This window comes from Nycticebus coucang, chromosome 3, assembly GCF_027406575.1.
Source record: "Nycticebus coucang isolate mNycCou1 chromosome 3, mNycCou1.pri, whole genome shotgun sequence".
Taxonomy (NCBI): domain Eukaryota; kingdom Metazoa; phylum Chordata; class Mammalia; order Primates; family Lorisidae; genus Nycticebus; species Nycticebus coucang.
The window spans coordinates 116,821,311-116,843,062 of NC_069782.1; the positions used below are offsets into that span (position 1 = coordinate 116,821,311).

General features: G+C 38.2%; 1 protein-coding gene and 1 pseudogene across 3 annotated transcripts in view; both read left to right on the forward strand.

Moving 5' to 3' along the window:
- The window catches only part of LOC128581096 (bifunctional purine biosynthesis protein ATIC-like), a 51,097-nt pseudogene extending 50,625 nt beyond the window's left edge, over nucleotides 1–472 (forward strand).
- Nucleotides 471–21,752, forward strand: part of MINPP1 (multiple inositol-polyphosphate phosphatase 1) — a 40,693-nt gene continuing 19,411 nt past the window's right edge. For 2 of the 3 annotated variants that reach the window (XR_008378857.1, XM_053584452.1), the window contains exons 1-4: nucleotides 471–1,149; nucleotides 4,263–4,460; nucleotides 9,443–9,540; nucleotides 16,329–16,462. Coding sequence is in view for 2 of the 3 variants with exons in the window: in XM_053584452.1 (XP_053440427.1) it covers nucleotides 510–1,149; nucleotides 4,263–4,460; nucleotides 9,443–9,540; nucleotides 16,329–16,462 (1,070 nt within the window). In the remaining variant the exon portion in view is untranslated. The remainder of the gene's footprint in view (nucleotides 1,150–4,262; nucleotides 4,461–9,442; nucleotides 9,541–16,328; nucleotides 16,463–21,752) is intronic. The other variant, XM_053584453.1, reaches the window with a different exon arrangement.

The following is a 21,752-nucleotide window of genomic DNA, read 5'->3' on the forward strand; positions in this document are numbered from 1 at the left end:
TTTCATGCGAGGTTCAGAGACATTGAAAAACACACTAGAACTGAACAGGGGTGGTGATAAAAGAGACTTCTGCTAAATTCTGTTTTGCAAGCCTGGGATTTATCCACACCCAAGACAACTAAAAAGAAAAAAAGAAAAAGGCGGGGTAGTCTTTGCGTCAATCCCTGAGGCACCCTCTAAGAGGAAACTCGCCCACGCTCCGAGCCAGCGACACAGACTCCACCCAGGCTGTGGCTGTCCCCAGCTCCTCAGGCTTTTCCGTCGGCTCCACCTGAGCCACAGGTCCACAGAGCTCCTCCACGCTTTCTGCCAGAACTCACAACCCGAGCCAGCCGCCGCAGCCTCCTCCAAGCGCGAAGAACCCTCTAGAGCACAAGACGGAAGCGCCCTCCGGGCCCGCCCCCTCCCCTCCGGGCCCGCCCCCTGCCCTCCGGGCCCGCCCCCTGCCCTCCGGAGCCGGAAGTGGGCGTGAGCAGCTGGCGCGTCGCCCTCCGCGGCCAAACCGCACCATGCGCCGAAGCCCCTGCTGTTACCTCCTCGGGGCCTCAGTAGCACCCGCCACGGCCCTGGCTGCGGCTCTGCTCTCGTCCTTTGCCGGATGCTCTCTCCTAGAGCCAGGGGACTCGGTGGCTTCGGTTCTCAGCCCTTACTTCGGCACCAAGACTCGCTATGAGGATGTCAACCCCGGGCTGCTGTTGGGCCCCGAGGTGCCGTGGCGGGCCCCGGCGCTGCTGGAGGCGGCCTGCACCCCGGTGCAGCTGGTCGCCCTCATTCGGCACGGCACCCGCTACCCTACGGCCAAACAGATCCGCAAGCTGAGGAAGCTGCACGGACAACTGCAGGCTCGCAGGCCCACGGATGACAGGGCCGGGAGCGCCGGCGGCCGCGACCTGGGCGCCACACTGGCCGACTGGCCTTTGTGGTACGCGGAGTGGATGGACGGGCAGCTAGTGGAGAAGGGCCGGCAGGACATGCGACAGCTCGCGGTGCGTCTGGCCTCGCTCTTCCCGACCCTCTTCAGCCGGGAGAACTTTGGCCGCCTGCAGCTCATCACTAGCTCCAAGCACCGCTGCGTGGATAGCGGCGCCGCCTTCCTGCAGGGGCTGTGGCAGCACTACTATCCTGGGTTGCCGCCGCCCAATGTCGAAGGTGACCCGTCCAGCCGCCTGGCCCGTGCCCTTCCTCACCCCTTTTCCCTTCCCTAAATCTTCCGCCCGCCTCTCCCAGACCCTGGATTTCCCCAGCCCCTGCCTTTCCCCACGTTCCTTTCTTCCCAATCCTCCATTCCCTCGGGCTAGGTCTGCCTGGGCACACGACCTTCCGGACTTGGCTCTCTCTTCTCATACGTATGTTCATTTATTCATTCATCAAGTATAAATTTAGCACCTTCTACATACCGCATGCTGTAATAGACGATGGGGATCCAACAGGAGACAGGTCTCTGCCGCACGTTTTGATCTCCCATTCCCAAATTGAGTTGCTCCCTTTGAGTGCCAATCCATTCCTTCCCTCCTTCCCAGTTAGTTTTACAGTTGGGTGCACTTTTAAAACAATATATTCTAGATCTTTCTTCCTCTAGACCTTCGAGTCTAACTGTATTAAAGGGCCACGGCATTAGGAAGGTTGAGAACCACTGTTCTAGACCTTTTGCTTCTGATACTTTTTTTAAACTTATCAACTTTTTCAGCTGATGGTACTAAACCTACACGCACTTGTAGGAAGCTGCTCTCAAGTCTTCTTTATACCCTGCTTTTTGTTGTGTTGTGTTTACTATAGCATTCCCCTCAGTGTAGCTGTGGTCCGTGGTCACATGTAATACCTTACTCATGTATTCCATTAATTATACTTGTTCAGAATTTCAGAGATCATCTAGTGAGGCCCTTTTATTTCACAGGTGAAGAAGCTGAGTGAAATAGCGTGCCTCCTTAATTGTCTGTCTCCAGTTAGAGAATTAGAGTCTAGAGTCAGGCCCAGAATCCATGTCTTCTGTTTTCCCAGAATGGTGCTTTTTCCTTTAGAAAATGTTTTAATAGTCACAGATAATGATAGCAAACACTTAATGCCTGTTATGTCTGAGGTGTGCCTCAAATTTTACAGCCACTCTGTGAAGTTGATAATATTTTTTCCTTGTCTCACAGATGAGGAAACTGAGACACACACACTAGATAATTTGCCTATTTTCACACAAGTAGTTTTGGACTCAGGAAATCTCTTTCAAAGCTTACCTTCTTAACCATTATACATACTACACAGCTTCCATTTGTCCAGTAACATACCTCTTAAGAAAAGAAGCATGTAACATTTTTGTATCACAGAAATGAACAGGTGTTATTAGTTTCTTGATCACTTGTAATTAAGGTCAGAGCTGAAATGAGAAACATCATTTAGCTTCAAAGCCCAAGTGAAAAACAGATTGGTGGGTTGGTTTGTCATTTCTCCTGTAGCAGTTGAATGGTTGCACCATCTGCAAGGGATTTCTTCACTAAGGGTGTGTCATGTTATTGTGGGTACCTCCCTTGGCTGACTTGTGTTTAGTTACTGGTTGAATTGTGCTTTTTTTTTTTTTGAGACAGAGTCTCAAGCTGTCATTCTGGGTAGAGTACCATGGCGTCATCATAGCTTACAGCAACCTCCAACTCTTGGGCTCAAGTGATCCCCTTGCCTCAGTTTTTCTATTTTTAGCAGAGATGGGGGTCTTGCTCTTGCTCAGGCTGGTCTGGAACTCATGAGCTCAAGCAGCCCACCTGCATTGACCTCCCAGAGTGTTAGGATTATAGGCATGAGCTACCATGTCTGGCCTGAATTGTGATTTTTAATTACAGCTATACTTCCATTAACATGGGTGAAAATTTCCATAAATCTGTTAAAAGAACTGAATGTTGAAAACAGAACATGCATAAACATAGCCTAATATAGTAGCATATGTATGATATCCCAGAATGAAGGGATATGTATGATATGTAGTGTATGTATGATATCCCAGAATGAAGATTGGTGTTTGTAGAGTACAAAGCCAGGGATCAGAATAAGCCCACCTCTCACCATTTCAGTCTTAGAGAATAAACCCTTTGCCTGGCCTCTTCCTTATTATCTATAGATAATTGTTTCACGGGTTATGTATATCTGGGCTTTTGAGGGAATCTACTGAATTAGATTTTGTATTTTTATAGAAACAGAACAATGCCTTTGTTTCTGTTTAAATAGCAGCAATAACTAGGTGTTAATAGTAATAAGGATAAAATTCAGAATCCACTCGGGAAATCATATTTTGAGGAAAAGATGATAAAGTTCTCTTATTTTCCTAGTCAAGATATTAAGAACTATAATCCAATTTGCAAGTAAAGTGGGAAGAATTATCCGTTTCAAGGAGATACACTTATGTGTATTTTCTCACACACTTTCAAAGCAAAATGGTGTAACTATATTTATTTACATGTATATGTATTTAAATACATGTGTATGTATTTCTCTTACATACAAAAGTGATATACTTGGTGTTCTTTTCATGGTAAGTTATTGGAGAAATGATGATTGAGATATGTATATTGAATATGATTTAAAAAAGGCACTCCAGTAGTTGAACCATTACTGCTTTTCCAATACACATTTGTTGCCAAACTGAGAAAATAATCTAACTTGCTAAATTCTAGGTGGAAAGTTGTCAGAAGATAAACTAAATCAGAAGCACCTAGCACAGTGAAGCACAGTAGATCTGAAGCATTGATGTATTTTGTGCTGTTGTCAGTAGTTTTTGTCCAAAGTAGGATCTTTTGTAAAGTAACACAGGGTTGAGAAAGTTAATTGAGAAAATACTCTGCTTAGACTTTGGCTTAGAGTGGAAACATATTTCAATCTGTTGCGTTCTCTCTCACCTTGTAATTAGAAACTTTATTTTTAGTTTGCTTTCTAATTCTGTGCCTGGTAGAAACAATTTTTAGGTGATGTGCTTGTGCGCTTTTTATGACATTCCTGTCTAATTTTTGTTTTCTTCAGGAAAACATTTCATTTCGATGACCTTTATTTTGTTGCATAGCATAGCTGTAGTACATCTTAACGTGATCTTTGTGTTCTGTTTTTAGTCTTTTCTAACATATTCTCTCATGCATTACAATCATTACAAAATTTTACCCATGTCTTTTTGGTTTAGTATGTGCTTATTTCAGACAGAGATAATAGGATATTAGTGTTCATTTTTCACACTTAAAACATTTTCTGTAGTTTGAAATTGTCATTTATTTCAATGTATGTAATTTTTTTTTCAGATATGGAGTGTGAACCTCCAAGGATTAATGATAAACTAATGAGATTCTTTGATCACTGTGAGAAGTTTTTACATGAAGTGGAAAGGAATGCTACAGCTCTTTATCATGTGGAAGCCTTCAAAACTGGACCAGAAATGCAGAAGATTTTAAAAAAAGTTGCAGCTACTTTGCAAATACCAGTAAATGATTTAAATGCAGGTAATGTGCCTTTTATTACATGCAATAAAGTGCTTTTATTTGAACTTCTGGTTTAAATAATTTTAAATTGTAAAGACAAAAAGTAAGGAAACATTTTTTTCTGTTAAGAGGCCCACAGTTAACTTACATTAAGAAAATAGGGCGGCGCCTGTGGCTCAGTCGGTAAGGCGCCGGCCCCATATACCGAGGGTGGCGGGTTCAAACCCGGCCCCGGCTGAACTGCAACCAAAAAATAGCTGGGCGTTGTGGCGGGCGCCTGTAGTTCCAGCTACTCGGGAGGCTGGGGCAAGAGAATCGCTTAAGCCCAGGAGTTGAAGGTTGCTGTGAGCTGTGTGATGCCATGGCACTCTACCGAGGGCCATAAAGTGAGACTCTGTCTCTACAAAAAAAAAAGAAAATAATATATTTTAGATCAAGAAAATTGTACACCTCAGGCTTGCAATTTTTAGATTCATATTTTTGAGTGGTATGTAAATTAATGATCAAGATTCTTGCTAAGTTCTGGAATTATTTTGGAGGCGGAGTATATAAAGTATCAACTCTAAGCATTATTTGTAAAACTAAAGGCTTTTCCCACTTTTTTGTTAATGAAACCAGACAAATGGAAAATCATGTATTCTTTAGCTTTTGAAGCAGTTCAAAAGTACATATTAATTTATGAAGGGCTGTGTTTTAGAAATTCAAAAACAAAAACAAAGTACAGTAGGAACCTGCATAGTTGACCACCTCAATATATTGATCACCTCCTTAAATTGACCTAGTATTCATAAAGCAGACATGTACCACATGTACTCAATGGAAGTTCCTTATGTTGACCACCTCTGTGTGTTGACTGGTTTGTTATAGCCCTTTGGTTGATCCACTTATAGAGGTTTTACTGTAATAAGATTTTTGAGTCTTCTACATGTAGAGGAGCTGAGAAAATGAGCTTATGTCTGTCTTAAGGTATTATGGTGGGTGGGTTGATATGCAATTTATTCATTTATCACCTAAACTAGGACACTTTGGAGTGTGAAAGAGGACATTATTCTAAAATTTAATTTTATTGGTCAGTCAAGACAGGGTCTCCCTCTGTTGTCCCAGCTAGAGTTCAGTGGCATTATCATAACTGATTATAATATCAAACTCCTGGGTTTGAGCACAAGCCTCCTGCCTCAGCCTCCTGAGTAACTAGGTCTATAGGCACATACCCCCACACCCGCTAATTTTATTTTTTGTATGAAGAGGTCTTGTTTAGTTGCTTTCACTGGTCTCAAACTCCTAGCATCAAGCACTTCTGTCACCTTAGCTTCCCGAGTTGCAGGGATTAACAGGCACGAGCCATCAGACTGGCAGAGAGCACCATTAATAACTATGATGGGAAATGATCACTTTCTAGGTGCTTCCCTTGGAGCTACCTACTCATGCCAGCACCTAGTCTACCCTTCAGAGCAATTTTGGAAATCTTTTTCTGGAATGACCATCACAGCTTTCATTGTATAGCACACAAAAACAGGTAACAACAATAATGAATGCCACTCAGCAACCTACCGCCACATGTCAACACAAACACATCTGTGAGACACTGGTATACCAAGGTTATGAAACCTTACCAAGTTGTTTGTACGGTGCTGCCAACATACACACAAAGTGGCAAGTTCAATGACTTAATTTGTTAAACCTTCTATGACAACAGCTTTAATGGTCATTCCAGAAAATGAGTTCCAAAATTGCTTTGAAGGGTGGACTAGGCACTGCGGTTAGTGCATAGCTTCCCAAGGGGAGTATTTCAAAGATGACTAATGATATTCAGCAATGAGGTATGTAACACTTTTTCTATGATGAGTTCATGAACTTAATTAGACATCATGTCTTCTATAACTTATTTTTAATAATCTGTTTTACATATCTGTCTCATTATTTTAAATTTAATGTTATTTCATATATGATTTGATTTCTAGGTCACTGCCAGTTAAAACTTACTTAACCCATCATTGACTTTTGTTGCTGTCATAGGCTGTAGCTTATAATAGTCCAAATTATTTTTATAGGAAACCATTTTCCTATTGAAATTTCTTTTGGTTTTTAATTCTTTTTTTTTTTATTATTACTAAAGTAGCAATAAAAGCTGGTCCTTAGTTGTTTTCCCCACTATGAATAGCACTTGGGTGGACTGAAACAGTCAAATTAGAAAACCAAGTTCTCATCCTCAGCTGCACAGTACCAATATTGACAGTTTCAGGGAGCCAGGCAGCAGAGAGAAGGAAAAAAGCACCATCATGCCTCACCCAAAACAGTCTTCTCACCTCAGGAAGGCAAGAGAAAGAAAAAAAAAAGTGGTAAAGAGAAGAAATGAGAGACTATTTTCAGAGGTTACTTCTATAGTTCATTTCCAGAGAAGTCTGAATGTGTAGGACCCCAGAAACTACAAGGTGGCCACACAGCCTTCTGTCCTGAGCTGAAGGCGGATCTGGATGCTGCTTCGTTGCAATGCCATTCACCATTGATGATCATTCTTTTTTTTTTGCAGTTTTTTTGGCTGGGGCCAGGTTTGAACCCGCCACCTCTGGTATATGGGGCCAGCGCAGGTGCTGCCCTTGGTTTTTAATTCTTTTAGTCTTTTTTTGATCAGATTTTGAGAATCTGTAAGATAAATAAGTGAATTGCTAGTTTAACAAGCATGAATATTTAACATCTTAACATATACTTTCAAATTGTTCTCTAAGGTATAATAAAAATTTATATCAACATTATATCAGAACAAACATTTTCCCAATAATCATCCAACACTGGATATTATTAGTCATTTAAATCTTTGCCAGTTTTATTAGTGAAAAATGGTATTGAGCTTTAATTTGCATTTCTTTGATTAGTTTTGTAAGTGACCATCATTTTATGTATTTGTTAGCCATTTACATATCACCTCTATAACATTGTCTTTTTTCTGTTAGGTTTTTTTGTTTTGTTTTTCTTACTGATCATAGTATCCTTTATGTATTGTGGCTGTATTAATTATATTTTTAATTTAATTGGATAGAATTATTCCTCTTGTTGCTTACCTTTTAGGCTTATGATACCTTTGTACAGAAGCGTACATCTTTATTTTGAGACAGAATCTCACTGTGTCACCCTTGGTAGAGTGCTGTGGCATCACAGCTCACAGCAACCGCAAAGTCTTGGGCTTAAGCAATTTTTGCCTCAACCTCCCAAGTAGCTGGTACTACAGGCATCTACCACAACGCCTATCTGTTTGTTGTTGTTGTTGTTCTTGTAGTTGACCTTACTGTTTTGTTTTTTTTTGTTGTTGTTGTTGTTGTTGGGACAGGGTCTCTTTGTTGCCCAGGTCAGGGTCTAGTGGCCCCATCATAGATCACTATAACCTTGACTCAAGTGATCCTCCCATGTTAGCTTCCTTAGTAGCTAGTCTATAGGCATGTTCCACCACACCCAGTGAACATTGTTATTTTTTCTAGAAACATGGTCTGGCTGTATTGCCCAGGCTGGTCTTTAACTCTTAGCCTCATGAGAGCCTCCCACCTCCTCTTCCCAAAGTACTGGGATTATAGATGTGAGCTGTGGTGCTTGCTGCTAACATTGTTTTGTAGGAAGGGAGATTGAGATAGAGAGTTGACTTGCTTGGTTGTGGTAGTCAGCTCTCATAGTCTCACTCTTCATTTCATGCTTTTTCTTTCTATACTTCAAAGAGTTTTGGGGTGAATTTTTTTCCAATAAACTTCTTTCCAGTTAAAGAATAAACCACTTAGGCTGACTTTCATAATTCCAAAATTAGACCGTTGAGTATAAATGAGCCAGGTCCTTTCATCAAACATACATAATATGTATAAGCCACTGTTTAGATTAGGTGTTGAGATTATAAAACCTCTTTTTTTACATTAAGTTTTTCATTGACTTTTATGTAATTCCTGGTGAGATACATTTTTGTACTGTGTGCTATGTGCCTTAGGAGAATTCTTTAAACTAAGAACTAGTACAAAGTGCATGTAACATCCAGTAAGTTTTCGTCCCATTTTCAACTTGGAAAAGAAGAAAGGCAGTAAAGGCAAAGAAAAATCAAAGCAAGGGAGGCAACCCCTGCATTTGACTTCTCTCGCGCTCTGTCTCATTTAAGTATCATCCACTTTCCATTGACTAGAGAGCAGCAGTGTTTTTATTTGCTACTGACAAAGGCTACTTTTTATAGCCCAAGTACTCTCTTATCCCTTCTCTTCCACACCCATAAGTAATCTAACAATAATATAATCCGTGAATTAGCAGTGTAAAAGTCGCAAATAACCTATTCTAAAGTGCACTTCTTAAATGACTTGAGCAGCTAGATCTGCGAACCTGATGCTGTTTCCAGCCTTTTTCCCTTTGGTGTTTGATGCTCCGTGTTTCCTCTGCTCTGTTGCGGTCTTCTCCTGCCCGTCTTCTGAGTCTTCTCTCCTCTTTTACATCCTTCTCTCTGTACTTGCTGCTGCTTATTAGATGTAGTATATTGTGCAGTATGTTGTATAATAAATTGTGTATTTTAAACCACTGTCAATAAATGTGCTTTTTTATTCTTGATTTTCAGGTTAGGCCTAAAATCTTCATAGTTAGCTCCCCTCCTCCAACCCTCTAAAATTAACAATCCAGTTAAGAAAGTCCTTGGTTGTATATTATGTAGAAGGTGCTTGGGTTAAGCTTTTTGTTTGGTTTTCTAGGCAAATATGCTCTTAACAAATAATTACTTTTAAAAGCAGAAAAAAGTTGCCATTTACAGAAAGTTTCTTCCCTTCATTGGACTGAAATATGCACCTCCTCGTGGTTTCTTCCTTATAGCTCTGGTTCTGCTCCTTTAGATTGTACCCAACAAGTCTCAATTCAGAAACCAGTCTTTTCGTCAGACTAAACATACTTACTCTCTGAAGCTGTGCCACGCATGTCTTTTTACAGATATTTATTTAGCCTTTGAGAAATTACAGAAAATAATGACCCACAAAATTTTTTCTTTTTTTCCCCAGATTTAATTCAGGTAGCTTTTTTTACCTGCTCATTTGACCTGGCAATTAAAGGTATTAAATCTCCTTGGTGTGATGTTTTTGACATAGATGATGCAAAGGTAAGAATTAATTTCTATTTCTTTGCTGCTTTTTTATCGTAATTATTTAAAGCAGGTTTTCATAAAATAAGCAGAGTTAGGGAACATAAACTGTTTCATGACTAACTTATAATTTTCCTTAAATAGAGATTAAATGTTCAAGTAAGTTCCACCTACTTGTAAATAGTCTGGGTTCATATGACTCTGGAAACATTTCTTCCATGGTGATTTGATTTGTAGGTCCACCTAGTTTAAAAACTTATTTAACCCGTCATCAAATTTTATAGCTAGAACAGTTTATAGACCTGGTATAATCCAAACTTTTCTTTTTTAAAGAATGCTAAAGCTCATGGAAGATAGATGATTTTCCAAATACCTAGTAACTACCTTATAATAGTTTTCATGAGAATTTGAGTTCTGTGTTCCACCTGGTGGTGGCAGTAATTCATCTGTCACACAGTTCCTACCTTCCTATTTCATTTCCCTTTTTTCCCCTCTTCATTCTTGTAGCTCCAGCCTTTACACTGTAGAAAAAGAAGTACTAGCAGGTCTTTGGTACTGTCAAGGGAGGTAAATTCTCTTAGCAAATTCCCCCCAGTTCTGGGGTGTGGAGGCACAGAAGTGGGGTAGGAGAGTGTTGTTTTTATTAAGCACTGCCAGTATGGATCATTTAGTAGTATGGACTTCTGAAACCTTGTTTTCTCTTGTATACATATAAAACCATTGTAATGTGAAAATTGTAAATTGAACTCTCTTAAGCCAAGGACCATCTGTGTAAGATATACTGGTGAACAAAGAAGCAAGTTGATTTAATGGCATCAGACTTTCTGTCTCTCTTGGGGTCAGTTTTGGTAGTTAAAATTTTCCTATAAAAGTCATCCGTGCCATCCAGCTTTGCAGATTTATTTGCAGAGTTGAGCAAACTTACCTTTTATAATTTAAAAAAGTTTCTTCTCTGTCTAAAATTGTTTTCCCATTACTTTTACTCATTTGTGTACTTTTGCTTTCATTTTTTCCATGACATTAGCTTATTGCTTATTAATTTATTTTTTTCCTCTGGAAACAGTTTAGTTTTATCTGTTTTTGAACTTTATGTGATGGAATTACTGGGTTTTTTTTTTTTTTTTTTGTATCCAGCTCTTGTTCAACATTTATGTTTTTTAAGGATTATGGGCTGGCTTGGTGGCTTATGCCCATAATCCTAACACTCTGGGAGGCTGAGGTGGGTGGATAGCCTGAGCTCATGAGTTTGAAACCAGCTTGAGCAAGAGTGAGACCCCACCTCTAAAAATAGCCAGGCGTTATGGTGGGCGCCTATAGTCCCTACTACTTGGGAGGCTGAGGCAAGAGAATCACTTAAGCCCAAGAGTTTGAGGTTGCTGTGAACTGTGATGCCATGGCACTCTACTGAGGGTGACAAAGTGAGACTCTTGTCTCAAAAAAAAAAAAAAAAAGATTTATCATAATGCTGCATGTAGCAATAATTTGAATTTTTATTGCTTTATAGTATTCCATTGTACAAACATTTTACAATTCATTATCTTCTTGGTAAACATTTGGTTTGTTTTCATTTGGGGGCTATTAAGAACATTGTTGCCATGAATAGTCTTGCATTTTCTATTGGGGCACAAGCACACATTTCTGAAGGTGTATGTGTGTGGTAGAATTGTCTGGTCCTATGATAAGTAAAACTTCACATTTATGAGGTAATACCAAACTATTTTTGGAGCTGCTGCAGCTTATGCTTCTAACTTTTTAAAATTATCTTTTTTCTACTTTTGGCTTTTTAAAAATAATTATTTCATTAGAAAAAAACAATTATTTTTGTAAGTCTTTGGAATTCATGATACTATATATGTTTGTTAATTGCTAGTTTCATCTGTTCTGTAGCAGAATTTCTTGGGTGATGCCTTTATAGCAATTTTTTTCCTTCTATGTTTATAGCGTCTATATAGATGCTATACAAGCCCCCTTTTTAATTATTGTTCATCTTGTTAACATATATCCATCACCTCAAATAGGTGAGTTCATTTTAGCTTTTGCTTCTCTCTAGCCTCCCAGCAGAGCTGAAGAGGTATCCAGAGAACAATACTCTTTTCCAGTTTTAGAGTTATTCACCTCTAAATTACTCTTAAAAGCAGAAAAAAGAGGATCTGAAAAATGGATGGTCAGCCTATGTTTCCCTCATAGTGGTGTCACATACTGTCTGGGGAGGCTCATTTATCTTGTTTCAAGCAGAGGATTGTTTTGCTCCCCCTGATGTACTGTGTGCTTTAAAGATATGTCTTCCGATTTTATCTGAGGTGTTTTGATTTTCACTGTTTTGGGTAGTCCGTCCTCATTTATGGTAGCGGTTCAGGGTATAGAGGTCTCTTAATTTCTTTGAAGAAGGCATTTGCATTTTCATTCTTTTTTTAGGGTGATTTCTGAGAGAAAAGGGCAGTGATATGTTGATTCCATCATCTTTAAGTCAGAAGTTTTGTTTACATTTCCTTTTTTCTCTTTTTTTTAATGTGGCCGGAAGGGGTAAGAAGTTTAGTTTATATTTTCTAAGTAAGAACACTCCCTCCTCCAGCTTTACTGAGGTATAATTGACAAAAGTTGTATATATTTAGGGGGTATATATGTTTTGATGCAGGTATACATAGGAAGAATGATTACCGTCATCAATCTGATTAACATAGATCCATCACCTCAAATAGTTAACTTTTTTGTGATAAGAAAAGTTAAGCCCAGGAGTTGGAGGTTGCTGTGAGCTGTGTGAGGCCACAGCACTCTACCGAGGGCCATAAAGTGAGACTCTGTCTCTAAAAAAAAAAAAAAAAAAAAAATTCTTGGGGCAGCGCCTGTGGCTCAAAGGAGTAGGGCTCCAGCCCCATATGCCGTAGGTGGTGGATTCAAACTCAGCCCTAGCCAGAAACTGCAAAATAAATAAATAATAAAAAAAAAAAAAAGAAAGAAAAGTTAAGCTCTATCCTCTTAGCAAATTTCAGGTGTATAATGCATTATTATTAGCTGTAGTCAGCCTAGTATACATTCGATCTCCTATATAACTGGAACTTTATACCCTTAGATCAGCGTCTCCCCATTTCCCCATCCTCTGTCCCCTGGAACTACCATTCTGCTGTCTGCTTCTATGAATTCTACTTTTTCAGGTTTTACGTGTAAATGAGATCATTCAATATTTGTCTTTCTGTGGCTTATTTATTTCACTTAACACAATATGCCTGAGTTCATCCATGTTGTGGCATGTGGCAGAATCTCCACTATTTTAATGGATGGCTAGTATTCTATTGTGCATACTCCATTTTCTTGATCCATTCCTTAGGCAATGGACACTTTTAGGTTGATTCCATACCTTGGCTATGGTAAATAATGCTGTATTCAGCATGGGAAGAGTGTTGAATTTTTTCTTGTTACTTGTAGATCAGCTTGATGCTTTCAAAGCTTGCCTCTGAATTTCATACTGTATACCTGATCTTATAAAACACAGCATATAAGTGCCACCTTTACCAGGTTCTCTATCGAGTGTCCTGGATAATCAGCCAGTTCTCTCTGCCTAAGCTGCTTAGAACTGAGGAACTCCCTGCCTTGTGACAGCTTTGGAATTGTTCAGCTTACAATTCGACTGGTAACTTTCGGCATGGGAATCAGAGGTAGCCCGCAGATTCATGGAGATTTTTCTCTGATACAGTGTTATGTTCATCCAGGCCATTTAAGCTTCACAGACTGAGTTCTGACTCCTCATCTCAACAAGATTGCTGAGCTCAGCTTGGGGGAGGAGGGCTGCAGGCAGAAAGCCAGGCAGTTGTAGAGTTTGCTTTGTTTCCCTTCTCTCAGTGATTACAGTTCAGTGATTAAATTACCCAGTGTCCATGAACATTTGTTTGATATGTTTTGTCCCATTTTCTAATTGTTTCTGATGGGAGGGGTGACTGAGGTCTCAGTTTCTCCATCATGGTAGATAACACATCCTTTCAACATATTGCTTAATTTTATTTCGTAATGTTTTATTTCATATTCCTTAAGTCATATTTATAGTAAGGTCAGTTTATGGCGGTGGCTATCATTTGTAAAGGGTGACACTACTGGCTCTTGCCTTACTCTTCCTTTTGAGGGGGTTAGAAATGTAGGGGTATTTTTGTTTATAACAATGAGTTGGAGTCATACTTAGCATTTAGTGGGTGAGAGCAAGGGATGTTAACTGTGCTGCAAAAATGCAGTGGTCTGTAATTTTCTTCCCCTACCCCCTTTCTTTGTTCAGTTTTGGTAATAGGCTTCTATTAGCCTTGTTGACCTAAATTGTATAACCCAGAGAGGCTAAGAGAAAATGGTATTTATCTGGGCATAGAGCATTGCAGTGGGGATACATACCCATGCTGTAGTAAACTATGTGCATATTCAGGGAGATAGAGGAAGACAAAAGTTTTTAAAGGAAAAATGAGGAGAATTACATAATTGTTTTGAAATGATTATCCTTAGGCACAAGGATCAGTAACAAGGATGATGCCAGTCCAAGGTTGGGCAGATGTCCTTGCAGAAGTTTTTCTGTGGGTGTGTTTTTGTAAGGTTGGAATGGCCTTTGTGCAAGGTTGCGGTTTTTGCACAGTCTTTTGTGTTTGTTTTTGCTATCAGGCATACAGGCATGCAAACCTTCTCTTCATAGCCTGCTTGGTTCTATTTGTCAGGGTTTGCGGGGTTGTTTTTTTACACTAGTGACTCTTTTGATTCTGACAATTTTCACATCCCCCTTAAACAAGTTTAAAAACTTTCCATCTTTTTCTGTGCTCTGGAATAGTTTAAGTATTAGGCACTAACTCGTAAAGCTTTGGTAGAACTCATGCTTAAAATCAGTTGTGCCTGGTATCTTTCAGGAACCTTTGACTATAGTTATTAATATTTTATACGTTCAGATTTTTCTGAGTCCATTTGGGTAACTTGTAGTTTCCTAGAAAAGTCAATTTCATTTCAAGTTTTGAACAAATGTATAGTTTTAGTAGTGTACACGTGAGGTTTTTAAAAATCTCCAGTTGCCTCCTTTTTCATTTCTAATGCTATATTTGTTTTATTTCTTGAATAGAAAGAAAGAATAACCTACTTTTATCTAATTTTGTTCTAATTCCATTTTTACTTATTTTAACATGTACTTACCATTGCAAACTTTTTTTCCTTTTTTTTTTTTTTTGCTGGACCTCATGGGACCATCGCTAACTTTTTTGTTTAACTGCCTCTTAAATATACTACGTATTTTTTGTTTTGTGTTTTGTATATGGCATTGGCCTACCATTGCTCTTAAAAATAATTTTGACCTGCACTTAGTTTCTCGAGAGTTCTTTTGGGAACAAAGGCTTGTAATTACTGTGTAGTCTTTTTTTTTTGTAGAGACAGAGTCTCACTTCATGGCCCTCGGTAGAGTGCCATGGCATTACACAGCTCACAGCAACCTCCAACTCCTGGGCTTAAGTGATTCTCTTGCCTCAGCCTCCCGAGTAGCTGGGACTACAGGCGCCTGCCACAACACCCGGCTATTTTTTTGGTTGCAGTTCAGCCGGGGCCAGGTTTGAACCCGCCACCCTCGGTATATGGGGCCGGCGCCTTACCGACTGAGCCACAGGCGCTGCCCTACTGTGTAGTCTTAATCTTGCACCTGTTTTGGGTTATAGGTTTTAGTCTACTAGTTATGGTTTTAGTCCTAGTTACAGGTTTAGTTCTCTATTTCTATCTGATCAAATGGTTCAAAGTATGAAGTTTAACCTTCAGATAAAGCTTACCTTCATTACCAGCTCCAATTCCAGACCTCTCCACTGCTATCAGTGATGTATATCTTTCTAACCCTTTTGTATGTTTTTATTTATAATCTGTGTCATTCTTAGAAGTGTAAAGGGTGTAATATATACTTGCGTATGTGTATTTTGTTATTATTCTGTGTTCTTAATCTCTTATTCAGCAGTGTGTTGTGAAGATCTTCCCATGTTAGTACATGTTGATCTATAATGTAGGAACTTTTTGATAACTGCAAAGGATGCCATGGTGTATATATCCCATAGTTTATTGAAGCATCTATCTGTTACTGGAATTTAGGTATTTCTGGGAATTGTTTTTGCTCCCATGAGCAATGCTGCTGTATAAGACATTCTTCTGTATTCTCCTTTGTGTTCCTCTGTGAATATTACATAAATGGAATTAAATGAGTCAGAGTATGTGTTTTCATGGATTTTGCCACTTTGGTCTTTAGAATATCTATATCAATGGACATACTTTCTAGCATATAGAAAACTATATGGATATAGTTTTCCCATATCCTTGGTATACTTTTATTATTTTTGTCAAACTTACACATGAACCAAAGTAATTCATTTTCTATTTGGTTTCTACTTTAAAAAATTTTTTTTGAAATTTCTGATCTGCTCTTGATATCTTCTGGGCTATAATGAATATGCTTCTGTGTGTGTCTTTTTTCTTTTCTTTTGTATTTATCTTTGCTATCATCTTAATATAATTTTAGAAGAAAGGGGAGATGAGCACATGTCATACCCCATTCTCCTGAACTGTCTTGATTCTTGGCTGTGAGCACCCCCTAACTTGCTCTTGCACACCAGCCTCTACATTCCCTTGATCCAAATTTGTGATAAATCTGTGTGTCGTGGGCCTTTGGAGCTAACTCATATGCCAGAAAAGACAGGTGTAAATTATATTTTGTGCAGAATGATAATTACAAACAATGTAACCTTTTCTGAATTTTTAAATCAGAAAATCTGTCATAGTGATGAAAATGTACTAAAATGATTTTTTGAAATTTTTATTTTTAGGTGTTAGAATATTTAAATGACCTGAAACAGTATTGGAAAAGAGGATATGGCTATACTATTAATAGTCGATCTAGCTGCACCTTGTTTCAGAATATCTTTCAGCACTTGGACAAAGCAGTTGAACAGAAACAACGGTAAAAACTTTTTTTAAAATTTGAAGTAAATTCTGAGTTTGTTACTAAAATTCTTGCAATGTTGTATCATGGTTTATTTTTAAAAATAGTTTCTTCTGTGTTTTTAAAAAATATTTTAATAACTGATACATAGAATAGAACTAGATAATGTGTATGTAAACTATAAAGCCCACTACACAACTCAAGAACTAGAACATTATTAATAACTTGCATTTGTTTATGCTAAGTTCCTATCCTACGCTAGATATTCCATTTTCTTATTGTCCCCTCCCCCTTACTGTTTCCACAAAACAAAAATTTTGTTTGTGGCTGGGTGTGGTGGCTCATGGGAGTCCAAGGGGGGTGGATTGCCTGAGCACACCAGTTCGAGACCAGCCTGAACCAGATTGAGACTTCGTGTATAAAAATAGCCGAGTGTTGTGGCAGCCACCTGTAGTCCCAATTACTTGGGAGGGTGAGGCAAGAGAATTGCTTAAGCCCAAGAGTGTGAGGTTGCTGTGCGCTGTGACGCCATGGCACTCTACCAAGGATGACAAAGTCTTACTGTATCTCAAAAAAAAAAAAAAAAAAAAAAAAAATTTGTGTTTGTCATTCCTTTGCTTCTTTAAAATAGTTTTTCTTGTATGTGTACTCAAATGATAGATTTAGTTTTCTTGTAATCATAATACTGTTGTCTTCTGGGATTTGCTTTTTCTGCCCTCCTCAACTTTATGATATTCATCAAGTTATTGCATATAGCTATAGTTCATTTACACTACAATACAGTATTCAGTGATGTGAATGAACTATAATTTACGTCGTCTACTCTTGTCAATGGCCATTTAGGTAGTTTGTATCTTTTGCTATTATGAGCTCTCTTGTACATGGCTCCTGTTATGAATGTGGAAAATGTTTTCTCAAAGGAAGATTTATATCTGGACTATAATTACTTATCTCATGAGATCTTCCATTTTGTCAGGAATACTCACACCAAAATTAATTACTATAAATGGTAAGCTTTTGTTACTGTCATTAATAACTCTTAGTATGCACTTTTTTCTATCTTTTCATTGACTCCCCAAACTGATATTTTTAGATTTCATAGACTAATAAGGGTATGGCTTTTTTAGGCTATGTAATTCCATGTTTTAACATAAGGTGGCAGCATTGAAATAAATGTGTGTGGCACCCAGTGATTTTAAATAATTCATTGTTTGGTTAATTATTTAGCCCAGTATAACAGAGGGAACTTTGTTCGTTAGGGTTCATAGAAATGTTTGCAGATCCTAAGTCTTTTCGCTGCCTTTGTGAAGTCAGGGTATCATGCAGTTTAACCAGGTATAACAGGAATCTCTCTTTAGTGCTAGGAATTTCTTTAATGTTGAAAGATAATGGATAAATAAGGTAAAAGTATATATTACTAGCTCCCTAATACCAATTCAGATTCAAATGTCCATTTATCACTAAATTGTAGGTCTGGGGGCTTCACTGCTGTCTCCTCAGTGCCTAGAACAATGCCTGGAATACAGTTGATATTCCCAAAATGTTTTGAAGGAATATCTGTAATCCTTCTGTAGTTCCTTTTTTAGTCAGTGCCACTGTCATCCTCCTAGACATCCAAACCACAGGCCCATGTATCATCCTTGTACCCATTTCTCTCACCTATATCTACTCACTGCATTTCTTTTTGCTTCTAGTTTATGCCAGTTTCTTCCACTTTTCTTCCATCCTTACTGCTGTCACCTCAATTCAAGCTATTATCTCCTTTCTCCAGATTTTAGCAACTGCCCCTTAAATGCTTCCCTAATTTTAGTGTTACTCCCCATTCACTCCAGTGCATTCTTCTCTTTAAGATACGAATCTAATTATATCTGATTCCTGATAGGTCATTCAGTGATTTCCCCATTAACTACCAGGACAAAGTCCTCTAAAAGATTTTGTGAGAACCTTGTGTTTCCTTTCTTGAAGGTGGTATTGGTGATTGTGATTTTTAAAAAATACTACAGACTATTGACTGTAATTAGTAGCCCATTATTACTGTTTTTTAAATTTTGTTTTTACTAGAAGCCCTAGCACATTTCAAAATAATTTTGTTGCAATAACAAAATATATAATACATTTAAAAGATTGCATAAAACATATGTAGCTTAAAAGATGATTATAGAATGAACAGTTACGTGTGCGTCAACTGATCAAGAAATAGCACATCGGCTGGGTGCAGTGCTCACACCTGTAATCCTAGCACTCTGGGAGGCTGAGGCAGGGGGATGGCTTGACTCATGAGTTCAAGACTAGCCTGAGTAAGAGTGAGACCCTGTCTCTGAAAAACAGCGGGCGTAGTGACAGGTATCTATAGTTGCAGCTACTTGGGAGGCTGAGGCAAGAGAATCACTTGAGCCCAAGGGTTTGAGGTTGCTGTGAGCTGTGATGGCATGGCACTCTACTGAGGGCAACAAAGTTGAGTCTGAGTCTTAAAAATAAAAAACAAAAAGAGAACATCACCAGCCAGTACTCCAGCATACCTCCTAATACAGCAGTTTTCAATCTGTGGGTCATGACCAATGGAAATACATGCTGCATATCAGATATTTACATTATGATTCATAACAGTAGCAAAATTACAGTTATGAAGTAGCAACGGAAATAATTTTATGGTTGGGAGTCAACACAACATGAGGAACTATATTAATGAGTTGTAGCATTAGGAAGGTTGAGAACCACTGTACAACTTTTATTCTTTACGAGTATCATAGTTTGCTTTTATATAAATAGGACCCTTCTATATATCTTTTGTCTTCTTTCATTGAATGTTACATTTGTCTGACGAATTCATGTTATTTCAAGTAGCCAAAGCATGTTTAATTTCTTTATTGTTATTAACTAGTTATGTATTATTTATGTGCAATTGGTTATTTTCCTTTTGTACATATTTTGTAATTTATTGAATTATATCTAGCTTTTTAATAAGCTGATGAACTTATTGTCAGTCTGTTGTTGCCATATTTGGAGAGCGTACCTATTCTGCATTTGACCCCAAGAGTAGAGCTAGGAGGCAAATCTTATTCCAGTTATTATTTCAAAAAAAGAAAATAACACAAAACCCCACAACTTTTTAATAACTAATGTTGATCAATAGAATAGGCTGTTTTGTGAGGTAAGTTCTCTATTATAAAATTATCCTCATTGAATCTAGATGTCTGTGTTAGTAATTCTGTAGAAAAAAGGTTTCTACCGTATAAGGATTAGTAAGTGATTCCATGGTTTCCACGATTAAAGGTTCATTTCATTTCAGAGAGCTTTTCTTGAGCACTACAATGTGTTGGGCTTTGGGAATATATAAACACGGATGAGAAAGTATACTCTCCTTCCAAGGGGCTTGCAGTCCAGTGAGGAAGGTATCTTTAAAAAGTGATTGAAGCTGGGTACAGTGGCTGGTAGTATGCACCTAGTCCCAATTAGTCCTGAGGCTGAGGTGGGAAGATTGTTTGAGCCCAGGAATTTGAGGCTAGCCTGGGCAACACAGAAAGACTGTCTCTTCAAAAAAAAAAAAAAAAAAAAAGATTTAGACAAAAAGTGTATTATATTGGGAAAACAGATCATTAATGTGGATCAGGGTAGTTGGAAAAGGCTTCTATTGGATATTAAGATGTGAGTCGGGCCTTACAGACAGCCTGTGATGGAACTTGTATTGGTTTTAGAATCATGTTAAAATTCAAATCCTTGGTCAACCTTACTAAACCAAAATTTTATCATTTGTAGAATACAGGTGATATTCATCTTTCAAAATATTAAGAAGATTGAGTGAAATTATATGCACATATGTGCCATACAAATACACATAAGTACGTATTTATCTTTGGCTACTATGCTTTGCACATAAGTGCTAAATAGTCACTTTTTTTATTAATTGTCAACACTATCATGACAATCGTCCCAGGCACAATTTGGCTAGGGAGGAAGGAGGAGGACATTCCAACAAGAAAGAAGAGTATTGAGCAAAGGCTTCTGTGGCAGTGAAAATGGAAAGTGTCTAATTTGGTGGTTTGAGTTGGACAGTGTTGGGAAATAAGCCATGCTAAGCTGGGTAACCAGTGCCAAAGAAAGACCCTGTATTTGACTGTCTTCTAGATGCTGATTTAAAATTTTAACTGTTTGTGCTGATTTCATATATAAGTTCCATATATTCTCAGGTTAAAATTTAGATATCTTTATCCTTAATTAGAACATAGGCAAGTAAAATATATATATTTTTTATATTTGGACAAATCTATTGAAATAAATACTGCTCATTACACAGGTAATAGAAAGTATACAAAGAAGAATACATTTAAATTATTATCTCAAGGAAGTCATGTCCTAGTTTAGAGGATATTTTTATATAGTGGCACTAAGACAGGTAAAATGAAAGAGTGCTGAGGGAAGATTAGTTTGAACTGTGGGGTTTGCTAAAGGCTTTATGGGAAGAGCAGTCTTTCAGGTAGACTACCAAAAACTTTTTTTCACTAACCTCAACATATTAGCCTTTAGTATTTGTTTTATTTTATTTTTTACAGCTTTATTGAGGTATAATTAATGTAAACTGTACATGTTTAAAGAGTACAAATTGGTGAGTTTTTACATGTGTATACACCCATGGAACCGTCAATCAAGATAAAATATCCATTATATCTAAAATTTTGTGACCCTTTCTTTTTTTCTTTTCTTTTTTTTATTTTTAAATCATAGCTGTGTACAATAGTGCAATCGCCTGTACCCATTCTAAGATGCACCATAGATGTGGCCCCACCCATTACCCTCCCTCTACCAAAACCTCCCCCCTCCCTTCCCCTTCCTTGGCCTTTTCCTCATAGTCTTCTGCTATAGTTGGGTTATAGTCTTCATGTGAAAGCTATAATTTAGCTTCATAGTAGAGCCAAGTACATTGGATACTTTTTCTTCCATTCCTGAGATACTTTGCTAAGAAGAATATGTTCCAGCTCCATCCATGTAAACATGAAAGAGGTAAAGTCTCCATCTTTCTTTAAGGCTGCATAGTATTCCATGGTATACATATACCAAAATTTGCTAGTCCATTCATGGGTCGATGGGCACTTGGGCTTCTTCCATGACTTAGCAATTATGAATTGGGCTGCAATAAACATTCTGGTACAGATATCTTTGTTATATTGTGACTTTTGGTCTTCTGGGTATAAACCTAGTAAAGGAATTATAGGATCGAATGGCAGGTCTATTTTTAGGTCTCTAAGTATTCTCCAAATGTCCTTCCAGAAGGAACGTATTAGTGGGCATTCCCACCAGCAGTGTAGAAGTG